The 21380-nt window shown below is 36.7% G+C and overlaps 1 protein-coding gene across 1 annotated transcript; it reads left to right on the forward strand.

Moving 5' to 3' along the window:
* Positions 1-4800: 4800 nt before the first annotated feature.
* LOC149053297 (uncharacterized) lies at positions 4801-20951 on the forward strand. The gene is made up of 8 exons (XM_089190535.1): positions 4801-5304; positions 12053-12371; positions 12510-12659; positions 12823-12945; positions 13812-13934; positions 14756-14875; positions 15434-15553; positions 19666-20951. Exons 2-8 carry the CDS (start codon positions 12074-12076, stop codon positions 20034-20036), a joined length of 1305 nt encoding a protein of 434 aa, XP_089046661.1. The 5' UTR covers positions 4801-5304; positions 12053-12073; the 3' UTR covers positions 20037-20951.
* The last annotated feature ends 429 nt before the right edge of the window (positions 20952-21380 follow it).

The following is a 21380-nucleotide window of genomic DNA, read 5'->3' on the forward strand; positions in this document are numbered from 1 at the left end:
AAACGAGTTCTTTTTAGAAAACAAATGTCGGAAATAGAGACTTGATTATAATCACCTTAGCTAAGCAACTCTAACAACCTACATTGGTTAACACAAGCAAGAATTTAAAATTTTCATTCTAGATTTATACGTTTAGAAAAGTTTTCTAAACTAATATAAATCTGCTCATTAACGCAAGACAAGTATGTTTATTTTTTTCGGATTCAATTCGCACGAATTTCGCCTGCTCATGATGACCGTTCGAAGAAGAGAGACACAAGGAACCTCTTCAGTGATGCATTCCTTTAATAAATATTCAATAGCCTAGCAACTGTTTATTGAAACTGGTCCATGATTTTGTCGTGTATATGCCATTTCGTGCATTCGATCATTCAAGGGCAAAGATCATTTTGGTGCAAAGAACCCAAACAGGAAGAGGGAAGTTCATTTCTAATATTAATGATCATCTTGGCTTGAAACCAACTGCTTCTATCGTAACCATAGCTACCAGACAGTAATAAAAGAAAACACGTTTGGCTCAATAACACTAACGTTGGGCACCAAAGATTCAATTCGCGTGAATTTCCCCCGCTCATGATGACCGTTCGAAGAAGAGAGACACAAGGAACCTCTTCAGTGATACATTCCTTTAATAAATATTCAATAGTCAAGCAACTGTTTATTGACACTGGTCCTTGATTTTGTCATGTATATGCCATTTCGTGCATTCGGTCATTCAGGGGCAAAGATCATTTTGGTGCAAAGAACCCAAACAGGAAGAGGGAAGTTCATTTCTAATATTAATGATCATCTTGGCTTGAAACCAACAGCTTCTATCGTAACCATAGCTACCAGACAGTAATAAAAGAAAACACGTTTGGCTCAATAACACTAAAGTTGAGCACCAAGGAACGTTGGATCTTTGAAGGTAAGAAATGATTGTACTTAATGAAGGAATAACTTGCGTTTGACTTTTATCCCATGACAAGATTTGATATCCATCCTTAACTCCTCTATTTCTGTGTGGTTGAAATAAAAAGAAAATGACATTTACCGAGCTTCCAAATGTGGGTATAAAAAACTTTTGGCGAAAAAGCAGCTTCAGGTACTCGAAATAAACAAGATCATTATCCTTAATTTTTAGTTTTCTACAACGTGTTTACTTCTCGAACCTTTTCTCAGCAAAATTTGTTTTATGTTTATAATGACACTACTTCTCGAAATTGTAGTTCCATCATTAACGTAAATAGAGATAAGTACCAAATTATAAAAAGTCAGTGCTGGCGGTTCCAGGCTCGTCACAAATCGTGAAACTCGAAACGACGGGAAATTCCATGGAGCGATGACAGAGGATTTAAATCAGTGACAAAGCCCGCTGTTTGGGTTCAATTTGCGGTAAAGAAAAATAGAGTTGATGACAAAATTATGGTTTTTTTTTTCTGTACTTATAAAAAATAATTGTTTTGTCCTGTTCCCAACTTAAACCGATATGCAGCTCGTTTGAATCCCGTTCATATTATGACAGAAGTAATGATTTGAAGTAGAAGAACCTTGAAAAATATGGAAGTTAATTTGCAAGGCTCCCAATAGGAATGAGTCGGGAACTAAATGTTGACTTGCAGGTCTCGTTTACCTTAAGTCTGCAGCAATTTTTATCTATTATCAACTATAATTTAAAAGATATTCCAATGAACGCCTTAGAAGCCAAAGACAATACTGGATGGTTCGGCTGAATCCAATCATAAATTACGGCACACCCTTTCTTAATATCAATTTGCTATTATCCTTAAGATCAAGGTTGCGATTAACAACAACATTCAGAATTTCGTCTCATTAGGGCCCTGGACTAAGTATAGCGGCTTTCTTCACTGGATCATGCTCACTCAATTTAAGATATCTGATGGGTTCTGCCTCGACACTTTTTATACAATCCTAATATATCGAGACACGAGGTTGTAGGTTTCTCCAAAAAAATGATGGGATTTCTGTAGTTTAACATCCACCGTTTACGGGAGATGTATTGTTTATTCAAACTAAAGAGCTTATTAGAACTCAACGGGATTCCTTTTTGAACCTTTTCTCAGTGATATTTCTTTAAGTTTATGATTACACCCCTTTTCGAAACCGTAGTTCCATCATTACCGTAAATAGAGAAAAGTGCCAAATTATGAAAAAGTCAATGCTGGCCGTTCCAAGCTCGTCTCACATTACGAAACTGGAAACGACAGGAGATTCTAAGGAGCGATGAGAGAGAATTTAATGCAGTGACGAAGCCCGCTGTTTGGGTTCAAATTACAGTAAAAAAATATAGAGTTGATGACAAAAATCTTCTTCATTTGAAATATTCAACTTGTCGAAAACTGTGGATGTTTTTTCTCTCCGTTCTTATGAAGATTTCCTTTCAAAAATGGTTTTGTCTTATCCCCCCAATAGTTGATGATTTTGAAATAGAAGAACCTTGAAAAATATGGAAGTTGATTTGCATGGCTTCTAATCAGAAAAGCGAGTCGGGAACTAATTGTTGGCTCACAGGTCCCGTAAAGTCTTTAGCAGCTTTATCTAACGAAGGAAAACCTGAAAATATTTTATAATTTAGAAGGTATTCTAGTGAAGGCCTTGGAGGCCAGATCCGATACTGAATGGTTTACCTGAGTCAAATCATAAATTACAGCACACATTTTCCAAATATCAGTTTGCTATTATCCTTGAGGTGGAGGTGGCGCTTCAAACAACGCTCAGAGCATCGACTCAACTGATTGATGCTCTTAAACCTTTTCTCAGCGATATTTGTTTATGTTTATAATGACACCCCATGTAGAAATTGCAGTTCTATCATTACCGTAAATAGAGAGAAGTGCCAAATTATAAAAAAGTCAATGCTGGCGGTTCCAAGCTCGTCACAAATTGTGAAACCCGAAACGACAGGAAATTCCATAAAGTGATGAGAGAGGTATTACTGCAGTGACGAAGCCCGCTGTTTGGGTTCAATTTACGGTAAAGAAAAATAGAGTTGATGACAAAAATCTTCTTCATTTGAAATATCTAACTTGCCAAAAATTACAGTTGTTTTTTTCTGTACTTAGAAAGACTTCCTTTCACAGATTGTTTGGTCCTATCCCTCAACTTAGACCAATATGCAGCTCATTTGAATTCCGTTCATATTATGACAAAAGTGATTATTTTGAACAAGAAGAACCTCGAAAAAATATGGAAGTTGATTTAAATGGTTTCCCATCAGAAAAATAAGTCGGGAACCAAATGTTGGCTCACATGTCTCTTCAGGAAAACCTGAAAATGTCTTATAATTTAAAAGTTCTCCCAATGAAGGCCTTGGAAGCCAGATCCGATACTGAATGGTTTTGATGAATCCAATCATGAATTACGGTACACCTTTTCTAAACATCAATTTGCTATTATCTTTGAGATGAAAATGGCGCTTAAAACAACACTCAGGGGTTCTCCTTCGACAATCTATATTCAATCCTGATGTATCGAGACATAGGTCGTAAGTTGCTCAGAAAAAATGGAACTTTTTGTTGTTTAATATCCACCATCTACGGGAGATTTATTGTTTTTTTTAAACTAAAGAGCTTATTAGAACTCGTCATTAATCAATTTTGACGTTAATGAATGTCGGGGAAGATGAAATGGCTAATAACTTAGGACTTCAAATTATTGCGTTCCGGTATTATTTCGAGTAAGTAGGAGGGCTAAACGAGAAAATATTTTGCTCGCTGTAGTGAGGTGGGAGTTACAGCTTAACAACTTCAAACACGATATTAAAACTAAACTAATATATTAAATTGAGGTTCGAAATTGTTCTGCCATTTTTTAATGGCATATCACTCGTAATGAGAACTTAAACAATTTTAAGTGTAAATTGAAAATTCGAGTACCTTCGACCGAATATGTATATAAATATATATATATTTTTTAATTTTAAATTTCTGTAATTGAAAAGTAAAAGCAAAACAAAGCAAAACAAATTCGCGTTTTCCACCGAAGAATTAGGCAAGCTGGAAAAAACATAAGAGATAATTTATTAATGAAGTAATTCCGTGTCTCATAGAAAGACATTAATAGCTCCTGGTATATTTGCCTTGTCTGTCATCTTGAACAAAACATTAACAATGTTGAATGATAAGGAAAATATGTATTGTTTATTCCGGTAAAAGTGCGCTTGAACTACGTTTTGAAACTACTAAACAGCGCGCGAAGCCGGCTAAATGTTTCATCATGTACAGATTGTTGCGATGGTTTCATCTTACGGACGGAAAACATTGTGCTTTTTGTCTAATTTGTGGTGACAAAGCCCTGGGAAGAAGAGCGAACGATTTGACAAAAATAGTCGGAAATTTTGCAATAATTTCGAGCCATTATTACGTATTGATTTAAATTTTCTTAAGACAAGAGAGTAGAAAATTCAAATAGATATGAGTAATGTTGAAAGAACGCAAGCAAATTACAAGAACCTGCGTATCACGAAAAAGAAAAATAGTCATATTTGCAGCGCCATGAATCTATTTTAACTTCACTGTCGATGACTTATTAAAAACTTTCAAGCTCAGATATATTTAGCCATACATTCGCTGTATTTGGCGTATCAATGTAAATTTGCATCGCATTTTGTTTAATCTGCTTGTCCTCACTGTCAACTTGAATTTGTATTGTAGCTGAAAGTCCTTGAGGTTCGAGCAAATTGTTTGCGTTGCGTTTGCTTGAAGTCCGTGAATTATGGTCATTGCGGCTTTCGCGCAAAATGGATATAAATTAGACAGAAAAATCATTTCCAACAAGAATCGTCAGTATTTGGTCCAAGACTTCCCCGTGGCCAGAGTAAGTTTTCAAACTAAAATTACTCTACAGTTTGATGAAAGTCAAAACCATTTTTGCCGGACTTCCCTTGAATTCTTACTGAAGTCCATCGCTTTTCTCTCAAATTCATCTGCATTACGTTTGTTTGACATGAATTACAAAAAGTATCTATAAGTATAATGCCTTTTGCACCCGACGCAAGAGGCGACAGTTTTAAGGAATTAATACTAACATTTTATAGTCCAAATCGCATTCTCCAGTCAATCCGATCCATTAGGTTAAATTCTTTGCCGGCTATTATTTTACCAATTTAGTCTTTTTTTGTGTGTGTTTTTTTTTGTGCGAAGAGCCCAAACAGGAAGAGGGAAGTTCATTTCTAATATTAATGATCATCTTGGCTTGAAACCAACAGCTTCTATCGTAACCATAGCTACCAGACAGTAATAAAAGAAAACGCGTTTGGCTCAATAACACTAGAGTTGGGCACCAAAGAACGTTGGATCTTTGAAGGTAAGAAATGATTGTACTTAATGAAAGAATAACTTGATTTTGACTTTTATCCCATGACAAGATTTGATATCCATCCTTAACTCCTCTATTTCTGTGTGGTTGAAATAAAAAGAAAATGAAATTTACCGAGCTTCCAAATGTGGGTATTGTATAAAACGTATACAACAGGACAACTTCGAATAAAGACTGTATTCCAGAATAACAATATATAAGACAGCTTTCACGCATTCCTTTTCATTTTCCTTTCTAGAGTTTTCATCAAGAGTTCAAAGTTCAATTCGTGGGGGGTAAGAAACATACAAAAATCTACGTGACACTCTCGGTCCAGTTTTCAACAGGTATAACAAATTTTTGGCGAAAAAACATTTTCAGGTATTCGAAATAAACAAGATCATTATCCTTAATTTTTAGTTTTCTACAACGTGTTTACTTCTTGAACCTTTTCTCAGCGATATTTGTTTTATGTTTATAATGACACTACTTCTCGAAATTGTAGTTCCATCATTAACGCAAATAGAGAAAAGTGCCAAATTAGAAAAAGTCAGTGCTGGCGGTTCCAGGCTTGTCACAAATTGTGAAACTCGAAACGACGGGAATTTCCACAGAGCGATGACTGAAGATTTAAAACAGTGACAAAACCCGCTGCTTGGGTTTAATTTGCGGTAAAGAAAAATGGAGTTGATGACAAAAATCTTTTTCATTTGAAATATGCAACTTCCCAAAAATTATGGGTTTTTTTTTCTGTGCTTAAAGATTTCCTTTCACAAATTGTTTTGTCCTGTCCTCATTTTAAACTGACATGACAGGACGGATAATGCGTGCACTGTAAGTACCTCCCGTTGTTCCATACAAAGCCTTAGAAAAGTTTTCTAAGGCTTTGTATGGGACAACGGGAGGTACTTACAGTGCACGCGTTTTCCGTCCTGTCATGATGCAGCTAGTTTGAATCCCGTTCATATTATGACAGAAGTGATGACTTGAAATAGAAGAACCTTGAAAAATATGGATGTTAATTTCCAAGGCTCCCAATAGCGATGAGTCGGGAACTAAATGTTGACCCGCAAGTCTCGCTTACCTTAAGTCTGCAGCAATTTTATCTATTATCAATTATAGTTTAAAAGATATTCCAATGAGCGCCTTGGACGCCAAATACAATACTGGATGGTTCGGCTGAATCCAATCCTAAATTACGGCACACCCTTTCTAAATATCAATTTGCTATTATCCTTAATATCAAGGTTGCGATTAACAACAACATTCAGAATTTCGTCTCATTAAGGCCCTGGATAAAGTAAAGCGGCTGTCTTCACTGGATCAAGTTCAATCAATATAAGATATCTGATGGGTTCTGCCTCGACACTTTTTATGCAATCCTAATGTATCGAGACATAGGTTGTAAGTTTCTCCAAAAAAATGATGGGATTTCTGTAGTTTAACATCCATTACGAGAGATTTATTGTTTATTCAAACTAAAGAGCTTATTAGAACTCAACGGGATTCCTTTTTTAATCTTTTCTCAGTGATATTTCTTTAAGTTTATAATTACACCCCTTTTCGAAACCGTAGTTCCATCGTTACCGTAAATAGAGAAAAGTGCCAAATTATGAAAAAGTCAGTGCTGGCCGTTCCGAGCTCGTCACAAATTGTGAAACTGGAAACGACAGGAAATTCCAAAGAGCGATGAGAGAGGACTTAATGCAGTGACGAAGCCCACTGTTTGTAGACATTAATGGTATTTTGCGTTCCTGTATTATTTCGAATAATTAGGAGGGCCAAACGAGAAGATATTTTGCTCGACGTAGTGAAGTAGGTGGTCCATCAGAGAACGTGACTTATTTCATAATTTCAGATTTATTTCAAGATGAAGTGTAAATAAAGAATTCGTGTTTTTGGAAAATTAAAGCGAACTGTGCAGGGTTAACTGTGCAGGGTTAACGTCTTTTCGGCGGATAAGGTTACTCCAACCTGTTTGGTCCTTCACACCGATTACCATATTTAATGAGAATTTTCTTTTCGTCAATTATCGACGCTTGAGTCAATCTTGAAAGGAGCGTTCCCCTAAGAGTGAAAAAAAAACAAAAAAAACAAAAAAAAAAAAAAAACGCTGAATCTATCTATCTTGAAAATTTTAGGGTGTTGTTTCTTAGAAACCCGAGGGAACTTGGTTTTTTATGTGACTGCATTATCTAGGCATGTTCACCTATTGTTCTTAAGAATATGTTTATAATGTTTTTGTCTTAGACGCAAACTGCGAATCGTTTTCTATCCCTATATTCATACTTCAGCCCGTGTTATCTTATTTCCCATCACTCTTTATTTCTATTTCGCTCTTAGCCAACTTAAGCGAAGTCATTTTTATGGACGAACAATGCTGGCATTTGGAACAAACCACTCTTTCTGGTTTTAAGAAATTGTTTATAAAAATAGGGTAGCCGGTCTCATAAGCTTTTAGCCATTTTGTGGAATCGAAAAATCTTCCAAGTGATAATTTTCGAAGTGGAGGCTTTAAAACTTGCCAAATAACAAATAGCTAGATTCAGATGATCCTTAAAAACTTTAAAAAATTCCACGTAGAAATAGTATTTGTAGCGTGACTGCGTGACTTTTCATGAGAAGTAAAAATTGTTTTTCTTTTTTTTAAGAAGACACCTCCAGAAAGTTCTTTATCCTTCTGTCATCTTATTTGCCTGTTTTTTGACTGCAAATATCATCTGCATTTGCCATTATTTTCGCTGATTGTCATGGCCTTTCCTGCGTGCAGGTGCGAGCAAGTTCATATACAGCACTCTTTCGAGTTTCTTTGCGTGGTGTCGGGCATAAGTGTATAGGTCTGGCCCAAACGATATCTGCGCGCTGCAACACGGGTTTCTATGTTTTCTCCTTTTTCTTTATTTGTATTTTTATTCTCCTCCTTGCATTATCACACATTTATGTTTTTTTCTTATTCCCTCGGTGCGTTCCCTCAGATTTGGAAGTAGGCTATGAAAAGTCAGTATTGACCAGAACTGAAACCTTTTCTATCACTATTTGTTTCAAAGAACCCCTGTTATTTATAACTTTATTTCTCAAGAGAATATGTTTTTATTTGCCATTTACTTCCATTAGTACATGAAACTAGGTCCCGATAAGTTTTTTTTTGTTTCGTGACTCCCAAAAGCTGTCTGCGACAACATCAATTGAGAAATCAAAAGCAATTACACCCGAGAAATTCGCTTGAAGCCTTCTACGCGCAGAAGGCAAATCCATGTAATGAAGCTTTCTAATACCTCTGTAAACTAGAGACATTACGTGACGTCGAGGGGTCAAATATTTACACTAAATATGTGACCCTCAAATAGATTACGTACTCGTACATGAAACGTCCGAAAAATGTCACGCATGTATAACACCGTAGGCGCACCTGGCGAATTATATCCACTGGCTTCAATAGTAAAGAGACAACTTATTTACTATTTGTATATGAGCAAGCTTATTTACCCTACTTGTAAAACTCCTTTATGAAGTCTACCATTGTCAGACGAAATGCATGGGAGATAAATACAAGTTTTTACTTTCTCAGTTCGTGCAGTGAGTTCAACAGAAAAATTAAGCTCACCCTGTCATAATCAATGATTTGATACCGTAAGTACCAATTTAGGTACAACATTGGGCTTTGATCACAATAATGAAAAAAATGTGCGTTTCCCCACGCTCGCCACATTTATTCTTTGGAAAATTATTTTACTGGAGGGCGATGTCACTTAGCTTGGTGCGTCTTGACTCTCGCCGACGAAAATTATCGAGGTGAACCCCATGAAATTCTTGTCAAATGTTTTATAAACTTTGTCTACCCTTGATTTGCACGCAATAAAAGGCAAATTCCGAACGATATTTCAAAATATTTTATTCACTGGTCAATTTATGACCTGTTTTATAATATTTCATTTTTCCTAGTAAATTTAAGAGAGGGTCAATTTTTTGTGACAGCCAAAGATAGACATCTCTGAAAAGTCTCTGAAACTCTTAAAGAATTTACACTGCCGGTAATATTTTCCTCCTTCTCGCAACAGCGCAACAGACATTTTCAATCCTTTGTAGTGTAGGTGTATCAGTTGTATTACGTCTTCATAGTGATGCCGTATAAGAAATCGAGTGTCTAAAAAGCTCCCAATTCTCGCCCTGGCCAGGGACGGCAACAGCTCACACCTCTAAACTCGTGGGTTTAAATTTACTCCAAATTTAATTAAAAAATTAAAAAAAAAAACATTTGAGAGACGTCAATGTATCCCAAACATGCGTTTCGACCGAGAAGAAGCTTATTCTAGCGTGTATTGGCTTATTTGGAGGTTGCGAAGGCCGCGATTTCACGATATGCCTCAAATATCGTGCACAACTTGGTATGAGATTCAGACCTTCGGGTTTGTAAATGCCAGTATCCTCGTCATAAAAATCGGACACGTAAAGTTGAGAGAGAGGTGAGTCTGAAGATGGCAGAAGATGTGTGGGTGGTTATCAGCAACGTGCACGGATCCCTGAACGCGGGTCATCGCGAGAACTATATCCAATCCGTCATAGACAGAACAAGAAAGCTAGATATTCTTGCTAAGAGGAAGGATGTATCAAGACGTTTCAGTCATTGGCTGCCATCCAAAAGCACCCTAACAAAGGCAAACACAGTGAAGCTGACAAAAAAATCTGCCTATGACAAGATCAAGAGAAAATGGACGAAGACCGGCTTGCCATTTTGAAGGGGGTGGTTACGTTCAAGGTTGGACCTCATGTAAAATTCTGACGAAACAATCCTAAATAGCTAAATGGACTTTGCATGGGCTCTTTGGAAAACACAAAAACCAGCCACCTTTTCTCAGAAAGCAAAGAATTATTTCCTTGACATGAGCTGGACAGGGGAGGAAACTAGTAAGGCAACCGCCTCTAACAAGGCAGAAGATAAGGAGTGACCTTGCAAATTTAGACGAAGACTGCAGGAGAGGGTACAGCTGCTATTAAGCTAAAAAAAAAATAATAAAGATCTTTGCATCTCACTTTTCAAAGTTGTCAAATATTTGGATGAATCGAAAAGTCTAAAAACTCAGTCGTTTATTTGCCTCTGTTGATTGACAAGCCGTCAATCAAATTGACTGATACTGAGGTGGACATTAACTAAGGATCAAGAAAAACAGGGGGGTGGTCTATATCTCCCCCCCCCGGAAAAAAACCAAAACAGAAACCTGATTGTCTTTTTTAGTTTTGGGGTAGATCCTTTAACCTGGCAAAGTTTCGTTGAAATCGGTGAGATTGAATGTAACACGACTGCCCGGTGCTACATGCCATTTTTCTCGATTTCTTCGACAATTTTAACCAACAGAATTCCAACCTACAGTTGATTTGAAAATGTATCTAAACAGGTGGACTTTACAAACATACTGTTTTACAGTGACAGTGGTAGAAATCTACAAAAGCAACCGAGCAAAACACCGAGGTTCATGCACAATTAAGCGAGTATTTTCATGCGACAACTACACGTTTCGAATATTTTAAGTGTGCGAAGATTTTATTTAGCTTACGCTCACGTATTTACAACACCATTAATAGTTACATGTAATTTACTCCAAAGTTATGCCAGTGGGATAGATTGTAAATTAAAGAACAATATATGCGACGGGCCAATTTTTAGCTAAAAACACGTCGACAGAGCTGGTATCTTTGTAAACAGCAATTTGTTTATTTAGCACTCGAGAAAAGTCAACTCAAAAACTTTACCTAAAACGGTGGTTTGCTCACTTAACAATAAAGGTAGGTTAATTTTTAAGTTAAAATCGATATATTTAAATGAATCAAAACTGAAGTAGAGACCAAACACGTCGAGTTTTGTCCCAATAGCGTACGATTTGCAGTGGGAGTACAGCAAGGAAAATAGCCTAACTCCTTGAAACTGCAAGCTATATATTTTGGTCTGGCGCACTTGCTTTTCACGGGCCAAGAATAATATTTTTACATGATAAACATGAATAATTTCTCGTTGAAAAGAGCTCTTTTTTTATGTAAAGTTGTATACCCTCTATGTTATGGTCGTCTGAAATATAGCAAAATTCAGCGTACAAACGGAATAGAAAATATAGGGTACTTTACGCGGGTGGTTACAAACGAAAGAAAGTTCAGTTGGAGATGAAATATAGTTGCAAAGCTACTCCAAGGTATGAAAAACAACTTATGAAAAAATGAATCCAAGATAATTTTTCGTTATCTTGTGCGAGCGTTGTGAAAATGCACTGAAAGCCCAATATAAATTATGCAAATTAGGTACGTTTTGGCCGATTTCGAACTTTCGTATTTTTTTCCAAAATAAAAACTCGCTGGACCTTTTGAATATTATTCTTGAAAACGATTCACCAAAAGGGTTTTTTTGAGCGAATAAAACAAAATTTGAATTTTTGCTTCTGTCGCCGGATTCTCGAAAATTACTGACAACCTCTCTTTAGGGATGATTATTTGTTGAAGGGCGAACCTTATGTCTGGATCGATCTCCCCTTTTTTGTCACGGAAATAAGTAGTTAAACAAAGCCTGGAAATACACTACCAATTGCATGTAAAACAACAGTATCTAAATTTGAGTCAACTAATTTGGCAAAGCCATCTTCGCTTTTATCTTTCTTTGTTTCCTTTTTGGAAGTAACCTTAAATGAGTATAATTAAACAGAAGCTGAAAACAGCTTTTAAAACTAAGATAATCTAACGCAACATGGGGTTCCATTTTTTTTTTTTTTTGTAGCCTCTGCACAAACAAAGAAGCATGTATTGTGTGTTCTTTCTCTTCGCCTCTGCCATAAAGTCTATTACAGCTAATGAACATTGCAGGACAGAAGTAAACACACAAGGAATGGCTCTCAAACGCTCTGTCTTCAAAAGATGGTCAGTGGCGGCTCCTCACCTTTGCGATGTCAAATGTGGACAAGAGATCGCGTGCCAAAGTTATAACTACAATCGAAAATACCAAATATGTGAACTAAATAACCGCACCAAGGAGGCGAGACCAGAGAATTTCCTTTCAGCCCCCTCGTGGTTTTACATCAGGCGATTGAACGGCAGAGGTAAGAAGTCAGAAGTCTATGTGTCTCGCTGATTTTTGTTTCTCTAGATTTTCTCCCCACTTAGCCAACCTTGTTCCCTCTCATCTATGATTGAAAAATAAGAATAGGACGAAAACAAAACTTTTGTTTTTACTGCAGCTCCTTTGGGTTCTATTCCTGAGTTACCGGCGATATCCTGTCTCGAAATAAAGGCGAGTGAAGGTAAAAACACCATCAGCGGCAAGTACTGGCTGGATCCAACAGGAACTGGGAAGGCAATATTGATTAACTGTGATATGGCTAGCGGGGGTAGGTCTTATTTTTTTTACGAGTTAACTTAATTTTATACCACAAATTATATTAATGTTATCTTTTTTTTATCACTTATATTTGTTTGGTTATTATCAGTTCTAGCGTGGATACCCTTTTCACTTCGTTTTACTTTATTCTTTGCCTTTATTCTAATTTCTAGATATGGATGAATGTAAATATAACATCAGTGACTGCGATGTGAATGCAAACTGCACTAATACGTATGTTTCTTACAAATGCACTTGTAAAGCGGGATACACTGGCGATGGACACTCATGTTCAGGTACACTTAATTTCGTCATCCAAGATGACCATGAATGTGTTTCTCCATCAACTGTTTTAGCTCACCGCTATGCGAGGTCTTCTGATGATACTGAGTTCAGCTACAGATTAAAGCAAATTTATAGTGTTGAAGTAGTTGATGAATGCAGGAATACATCAAGGTTATATCAAACACTTGCATCGGAGGCAAAAGGAAACATGTATAACGCTGTGTTATGTAGATATTTTTTGTGGAGTGAAGCGATTATAAAAACATTTGTGACATTAATACGAAACAAACCAAAAAAAGTCATCGTCCACATCATTGCCAAGAAATCGCCATCATCATCCACCATCATCCTCGTCACCATCACTTTGATCATCATCATTACAAACACTTTTGTTTACATATATATATATATATATATATATATATATATATATATAGATGAATGCTGCGAGAAAATCCATGTTTGTGACGTGAAAGCAAAGTGCACTAATATCAATGGCTCTCATAACTGCACTTGTACGGATGGATTATTACTGAAATTTCCAATTATTTAAAGTTCAAAGAATTGGCCGATCACTGCATAAGAATATACTTCTGTTCCTGGCGCAACTGCAGTTCTAAGGAATGATAGATTGAGGATCGATCAAGTGTTAAGACTAGCTTAAGCATCTGAAGCAACAAATTGTTAATGAAAGTGGAAATTTTGGGTTCCCATTTTTATTTTCATTACATGCACAGTATTTAATTAGTGAAAGATACGACTGCAACAGAAGTACTAGTTAGGTGACAGCTGAGTAATACTTGAGACCAAATTTTCTTCTGCCCATTTTTTTTTTCTTTCTATTTAATTTCCTTTTTTACATCACATGCACCTCTAGATATCGATGAATGCAACAATGGAGGTCATGCTTGTGATGAGAATGCAAACTGCACCAACACCAAAGGCTCTCACTTTTGTACCTGTAAGGAGGGATATACTGGGGCCGGAAAGTCATGCCAAGGTACATTATTAAATTAGAATACGAACTTTATCGCATTTCCGACTGTTACTCCTCTCCGACAAAGCAAGTAGGCCCGCATTTGCACGCTACGTTAGATTAGCTCTAGCATCAGACAGAATCATTTAACACAGCCATGCTTATTCCCGTGGATAGCGCCACCATCTCCAGTTTCTATTTTGCAAATCAGAAACCTTTATTTAATGTTTTTTAATATATTTCGGGCAGTTACACTACTAAGAAGCTAAGAGTCTTTGAGTGCATTTTAGCGGCAAAATAGTTTCTCACGAAGTTTCGACCAGAATTCGGTCATTTTCAATTGAGTAATAAGAATGTCATTATGAATATTTGGTGAGATCGACACCATTTTATTGACCCTTTCACTCCCAAAATAACATGAGTAATTCTCCTTATTGTCTGCCATAGAATTTTTATGATGCCAGCTTTGTGAATTTGGTAGTGAATCAACTAATACTCCCCTAGAGTATATTTTCCTTTATTCTCATCACTTGTCTTTTTCGAATTGTACTGATTTGCTAAGGAGAAATTCTGTCTTGTCACTCATGGGAGTGAAGGAGTTAAATAAACATTCAGAAGTAAAAAATCTCAACTGGCAAAGGGAAAATCGATGGATTTAGGCTTACAAGACAGAACAACAGATTTGAACCTGGGGGAACCGAGGAAATACATTTGGTGACTGGTAATGTGAAGCGCTTTCGGCTAAAACCACAAGACAAAAAGACTAAGATTTCTAAGCTTATGCTCGGCAACTTTTTTTCCAGTTATTAATTACTATTATTATTATTATTTTTATGATTTTCCAGATATTGACGAGTGTAAAGGAAATCACTCTTGTCACGTAAATGCTACCTGCACGAACACCAATGGATCGTATGTTTGTACTTGTAACCCCGGTTATGTTGGAAATGGAAGCGAATGTACAGGTACTTGATGTGTTTCTTTTGTAACCATTCCCATTAGAAAGAAAAGCACTATCATCTTTACGAGACTTGTTTTACCAGCATTCATTTTATAAGAAAGAGATGAGTATAGTGCTTAAGACAATGGTGACATCGACACCATTGTATTGACCCTTTCACTCCCAAAATCACATGAGTAATTCTCCTTACTGTCTGTAATAGAATTTTTCTGTGAATTTGGTAGTGAATCAACTGATAATCAAAAGGATATTTTTTTTATTCTCATCGCTTTTATGTTTGATATTGTATTGATTTGGTGAGGAGAAATTATGTCTTGGTCACTCATGGGAGTTAAAGAGTTAGATAAACATTCAGTGGTAGAAAAAAATCTTAACTGGCAAAGGGAGACTTGATGGATTTAAGCTTACAGGACAGAAGGACAGATTTGAAATTGAGGGAACCGAGAAATAAAATCTGGTGAGTGGTAATGTGAAGTGCTTGTGTCTGCAAACGCAAGACAGAAAGAATCAGGTATCTAAGCTTATACTCGGCAATTTTTTAAATTTATTTATGATTTTACAGATATTGACGAGTGTAAAGGAAATCACTCTTGTCACTTAAATGCTACCTGCACGAACACCCTTGGATCACATGTATGTGAATGTCACCCAGGATATACTGGAAATGGACGAAACTGCACAGGTGAATTTAATTTCCTCGCTACATGTATTCTGTCCTTGGAGTAGTCCTGCATGACACGTTCGACTACAGCACCCCACCATTCAGCCGCGTTGCAAGAAAATTAGATAATTTATCACCCATAACTCGTTTTAATTAAAGGTTACTTCCCACCTTCAGAGGCCGAAAAAATCGATTTTTCTTTTATTTAGAAAAGTGCATTTTCGACTAAAAGTTAATGAATAAGGAAGTTGTCATAATCTCAGACCTGAGCGAATCCTCTGAGGGAACTTTCGCGGCAACCACTCATGTTGAGTCTCGATTTTCATGTTATTTCCATATTTTGTTTACATCGCGCACTTTACAAAATTCACACGTGAAACCTTTTTGCTTAAGGAAAAATCTTTGCTCGTGGAAAGTCATAAGCGGAAGAAAGTCGTTACTGAAAAAAATTTAAAAAATTAAAAAATAAAACAGGCTTAAAGAAGAAAAGAAGAGTACCAATCTGTCAAGAAAAGAAAAAAACTTCCTTTGTGAAAGCGACTGGTACTGGCGGAGCTCCACGCTGACGTCCAGATTTTGAATAAAGAAGTCGTCGTCAAACCAAAATTTACTATACACAATGTTAAAAACGAGGTTTCCCTTTCTTTATGCAAGCACCATCCTTGATGCAAAAACATTTGTATACAAAACATTTGCCTCCAATCTCAATTTTGAAAGCTGTATGTCGATTCTTTGTCTTGCTCCTTAGCACATTTTGTAGTTTTTCCATTTTTGTTGCGGGTTTTTTCTTTGCCTTTGGCAACTTTGCTCATCAATTTTTCGTCCTCCTTAACGCTCCACTTAACGATCGAGATAAAAAAAAAAAAACGTGTCTGCAATGGGTTTCTTTTCCCGAGAAATCTTGATGCATAGACAGTCCCGTTGTCCTATTGGTCTGCGGTTCTAGGAGGCGAGATAATCTCCTGGCTTGGGGCAAGTTGTTTGCAAACCCTTATGAGCTAAAATCTCACACTCGAGTTTGGGAGGAATACAACCACTTTGAGCGAATTTATAGAGTATGTAGATTAAACAGATTTTTGACAAATTTCGCCAAAACATCCTAGGAATAATGACAAACGAAAGTGTGTCGGGAAATTTTGATATTTGAAATATTTGTCCCGTGGCGCCCATTTACGCAACACGACTCGCATATTTTTAGCTACTCCAACTTAAGATTCCGATATTCAGACAATCAATCAGAATATCGAAGAAAACTGAGACACTTTTGTTGATTGATGCCTTGTGAATGAGACTGTGCTGCCAATTAGCTCGTGCTGCGGCATCCCATACCCGATAAATTCAATAGAAGAACTTTCAGTCGTTTCACACCTTACCGGCTCCTGACAATTCCCAAAAAGAAAAGTCGCTTAAATTCTATTTTCATCATAAACTACATTTACATAGTTTGCTAGGATTTTAGTGAAACTAGCGCGCGAACGAATTTTTTCCCGAAGGACACCTGCGAAGGTGGGAAGTAACTTTAATGCTAAAGACCTCTTAGGTAATGTTCCTGACTTTTAAATGAACAATTTTGGTGACTGATTCATTGTTATTCTGTTTTGAATTTCACTTTATAACGATGCTTGAAAAAAAGCATGAATATAAAATCGCTCGTTTGGCTCTGAACCCTGTGCACAGGATGGATATGTAAGGGATTCTCCATGGCGCTACGTTTTCGTCGACGCTCAAGATATATTTGAGTGAAGAAGTTAAAAATTATTATCATCAGGTTTAAATAATCAAGATACTACGAGTGCCCTGATTGGTCAAAAAGCAATCGTTGATTTCACTCGTAAATCCATGGAAAATTGAATATTATGTTATATAGTAACAGATGGCACTTCCTATCGGTTTACCAGCGTAGTAACCGTTTCCAGATGTTGGGAAACAATTCGAAAAAAAAAAAAATTAATGAGCTCCAGCTCGGAATTACAAATTTTTCTGGTGTTCTCTCAACAACCCACGTGGGTTATCTCGCCATTAAACTGATAGGAGAAGCGATGAATAAAGGGGGTAAGGTTTGAAAGAAACTGTGGTGCTGCGTCGGTGAGAGAGTATAACAGAGTAATTCAGTATTATAAACAAAGTTGATAACGTAAATTGGCCACCGTAAATAGTTTTAAAGCTAACGCTCGAAACGTCAGCTTCGTAATTCTTTACGGCGGCTAATTTACATTATCAACTCAATTGATGAAACCAAATTATTTCACTAATCAGATTCACGAGAAATGCTAAAATATAATAAAAAAATTTAAAAAAAGGGAAATCCAGTTGAGGTACGAACAACTCAGGCTTTGATGGGCGATCAAAGCAAGAGGAAAAAACTCTTTACAATAAAAGCTAATTCTTTTTCGTTTTTCTCACGATGTAGTCACGTGTGATGTAGATCGCGACGTTTCGGCTGCATACTTATACCGGCTGCATGCTAGTCTTCTTCAGACGATGAGGTCGACTGGTCATACGTGATCTTATAAGACATGATGCTCTGCTGTGATAAATTATTTTTCAACAGCTCTGATTGGTGCATTTCGATCCCTGCTGTTTCACTCAGTGATTTGCTTCCTTGGCGGTTCGCTGTCGCACGTCTCTCCTGTTGTTGTGTTTTTTGATCATGGGCATCCACGTTTCTGGAATTTCTATTCCACTATCCCTGTTCATGTTGTTAGGGTGAAGTCCTATATGAATTGCTTCTTTGACTCTGCGCGTGACCCATATCACTACACGCGTGAGACAAACGAAAAAACTTAGCTTTTATTGTCATTCACCACGGTGAATAACCACAACATTTTTTACGAAACTTTTTACAATGTTATCATTTCGTTTTAGTTCCTTTGTGCATCATCATCGTCCAACGCAAATTCTTCTTTAAAATTTACTGAATCCTTAGTTGTTCTTGTAAAACACAAGTCCTTACAGCTTGTTGTCCGACTGATTGACTGGAAAAATGTTAACAAAAAAATGTTATCTTTAATACTATAGTCTTTTTGTAATGTCCATTAAATTTAATAGCCGACCCATGTTATAATTATTAAAACCTGGGTGATGCCAATAGAAAGAGTAGTTACGGTACACAGCATGAATTTGGTCTAGTGTTTTGTGACGACTTACTCCCCGGGGATGGTATCGTTTTGTAGGAGCTACAGGAAAAGGCCAGTTTTCCAGAGCCGTCAGCTTGATAAATTGAAATATTCCTGGTGAAATATACGCTTCAAATGTCTAATTCGTGAACCAAAAAAGAGAAATAAATTTGTTTTCTCATATCTAATTACCAAATAAATTACACGACTGAGAGTCCGCCCATTTTAAAGTGACAAACATGATAAATGCATATATATATATATTATATATATGGTTTCTCAGATATTGACGAATGTAAAGGAAATCACTCTTGTCACGTGAATGCTACCTGCACGAACACCAACGGATCCTTTGTGTGTGAATGCCAGCCCGGATTTAATGGAAATGGTAAAAAATGCACAGGTGAATTTAATCTTTTTGGTATAATATTTAGAATACTCTCGCTCAAATCTCTGAGATGGCCACTGTCGGCCATTTTATTAGTTTGTTATATGTAAACGATACTGGCTGTGCCTTAGGTCTACCTAGAGCTGTCCTTTAAGGAAGAAAGGAGGAGAAGGAAGGAGCTCAAATTCGGATCCTTTTGAAATTATTTGGATCTTTAACATCACTGTTTTAGCTTCTTCAGTGATAATATCCTACGCATGTACTACTTGGCCCCTTAATTAATATAAAATCAAAATATATTAAAGTTTACACCTCGTCGGAAAAAAGGCCGCAAATTAGTGATCATATATAAGGACCTCTTGTTGCAGCGTTTAGATCACCCCTGATGAAGGCACTTGACAGGAGTGTCGAAACGTTGGGTCTATGAATTGTAACTTCTTCGGTTACATTCATTAAATCTGCAAACCAGTGTAGCTTCAAACTATGTCTAATATAAAATCGTTTGTCTTCTTAAGTACAAGTTTCACCACTGATTGACAAGCTGCCAGAGTTATAAGACGTTAGAAAAGACCTTGAACCAGTGATGTTAATAACCTAAGTCCTGTTGCAATGATTATTTCACTTTGTAGCCGATCCTTGCTATCATTATAAAAACCTCAGTGATGCTACTAGAAAGATAAGTTACGTACCACCTATCAATGCAGAGTTGTGTGACAGCCAACTCCCTTTAGGATGGTATCGTTTTGTGGGAGCTGCAGGAACAAAAATGCCAACAATACGTGTGGAACCATACCACTGTGGTACAGACTGGTCAGGCTGGTTGGATGGCGCTCATCCTACAGTGGAAGATGGTGAAGTACCCAGGAAGGTCTGCTTTAGTGCTCATTCTTCTGGTTGTAAAGACAGAAGGCGCATTGATGTGAAGAACTGCTCATCCTACTATATCTACAAACTTGTTCTGCCGTCAAGATGTCCGTCGCGCTTCTGTAGCACAGACTAAATATGCTGAGAGAAATTTACGTAATAATAGGATTCATAATCAATGTATTTAAAGGATTTGGCGTCATGATCTTTAATATTTTGGTAGATATTTGCGCTGGTATCGTCTTGTTAATGCTATCGTTAAAAATCATATTTCCTATGATAAATAATTATTTCAGTAGACAGACGTGTCATTCTCGCAGTATGAACTCTCGAAAAGTAGGTTAATATAGTTTTCAGTGCGATCCAACACTGAAATTTTCTATAGCCTTTGTTAGTACCTTTCATTGTTACTTCTTTTATTTATCTTTATATCTTAGCATGATGTTTGCTCATCAACAAAAGTACAATCATAGATATTGTTCTATCGCTCGCCAACTGGTCTTGATAAGGGCGAACTTGCTAAGAGCTTTCACACGGCAATTATTCCATACTTTCTTTTTAATGGAGTAGTGTCCATTTGAGCTGAGGAGCTGTAAATACAAAATTCCGTCGTTGTTCTATTACTTAAAAAACATTAGGGCCTAGAAAAGAACCCTTCGAGGACAATTGATAAATTTTTGATAATTCGACAAAACTTGGGGTCATGTACAAAAATTTATAAACAATTCATCTAATATACCTATGTCTCGTGGAGGAGAAAACTTGAGAAAAGAAGAAGCCATTTAATTAGTTATGGTAGTTATCAGTAAGACTCGGCTCAGAGGGAAGGGGATCTTAGTTCAATGTGATTGGAAAGACCGTCATTCATTTCAGTTGGGCATTTGACGTTGAAGTTTTAAGTTGCTATTCATGCGAGTTAAGGATGTTCAGGAACACAGATAATCTGAAAATTTTTCACCTCTCAAAGTATTTTTGTGATAAAAATATCTTAATATGTGAATGAATAAATCCCGTGGAGGGTCACAAATGTTATTAAATTTTCAACTCCGTATATTGGACTTCTAGTGTTCTTATTGCTTCACTCAACTCTGGTTATGAAGTGATAGATCATTGTGATATCAACCCTTTTACTACCAAGATCTCGTTAGTAACTTGCCTTACCTACTTCCATATAATTCTGAAGATGTTAGTTCCAAGAATTTGGCGTTGGATCAACTGATAATCCCATAATTGATATTTTTCTTTGTTCCCATCACTCACCTGCGTGACATTGTATTGATATTGTAAAGAGAAGTTCTGGCTTGGTCACTCATAGAATTTAAAGGGTCATGAGGCTAATACGCTATTGGTTTCATCTCAGACCCTCTGGAACACTTAGGAAAAAAAACCAAATCCCTGAAATTGCATATTTCTGTAAGTTCCTCGATTGTATTCTTGGTAAATATCAACCACGTCAATTAATGCGTCAACATTTCTGAAA

This window comes from Pocillopora damicornis, chromosome 1, assembly GCF_964200805.1.
Source record: "Pocillopora damicornis chromosome 1, jaPocDami1.2, whole genome shotgun sequence".
NCBI classification, from domain to species: domain Eukaryota; kingdom Metazoa; phylum Cnidaria; class Anthozoa; order Scleractinia; family Pocilloporidae; genus Pocillopora; species Pocillopora damicornis.

Bases quoted from the DNA above. Each gene is read 5' to 3' on its own strand.
- LOC149053297 (XM_089190535.1), top strand. From the start codon at position 12,074: ATGTATTGTGTGTTCTTTCTCTTCGCCTCTGCCATAAAGTCTATTACA. The intron at 12,660-12,822 runs GTAGGTCTTATT...TCTAATTTCTAG, and splicing joins CTGTGATATGGCTAGCGGGG to ATATGGATGAATGTAAATAT. The intron at 13,935-14,755 runs GTACATTATTAA...ATGATTTTCCAG, and splicing joins GGCCGGAAAGTCATGCCAAG to ATATTGACGAGTGTAAAGGA.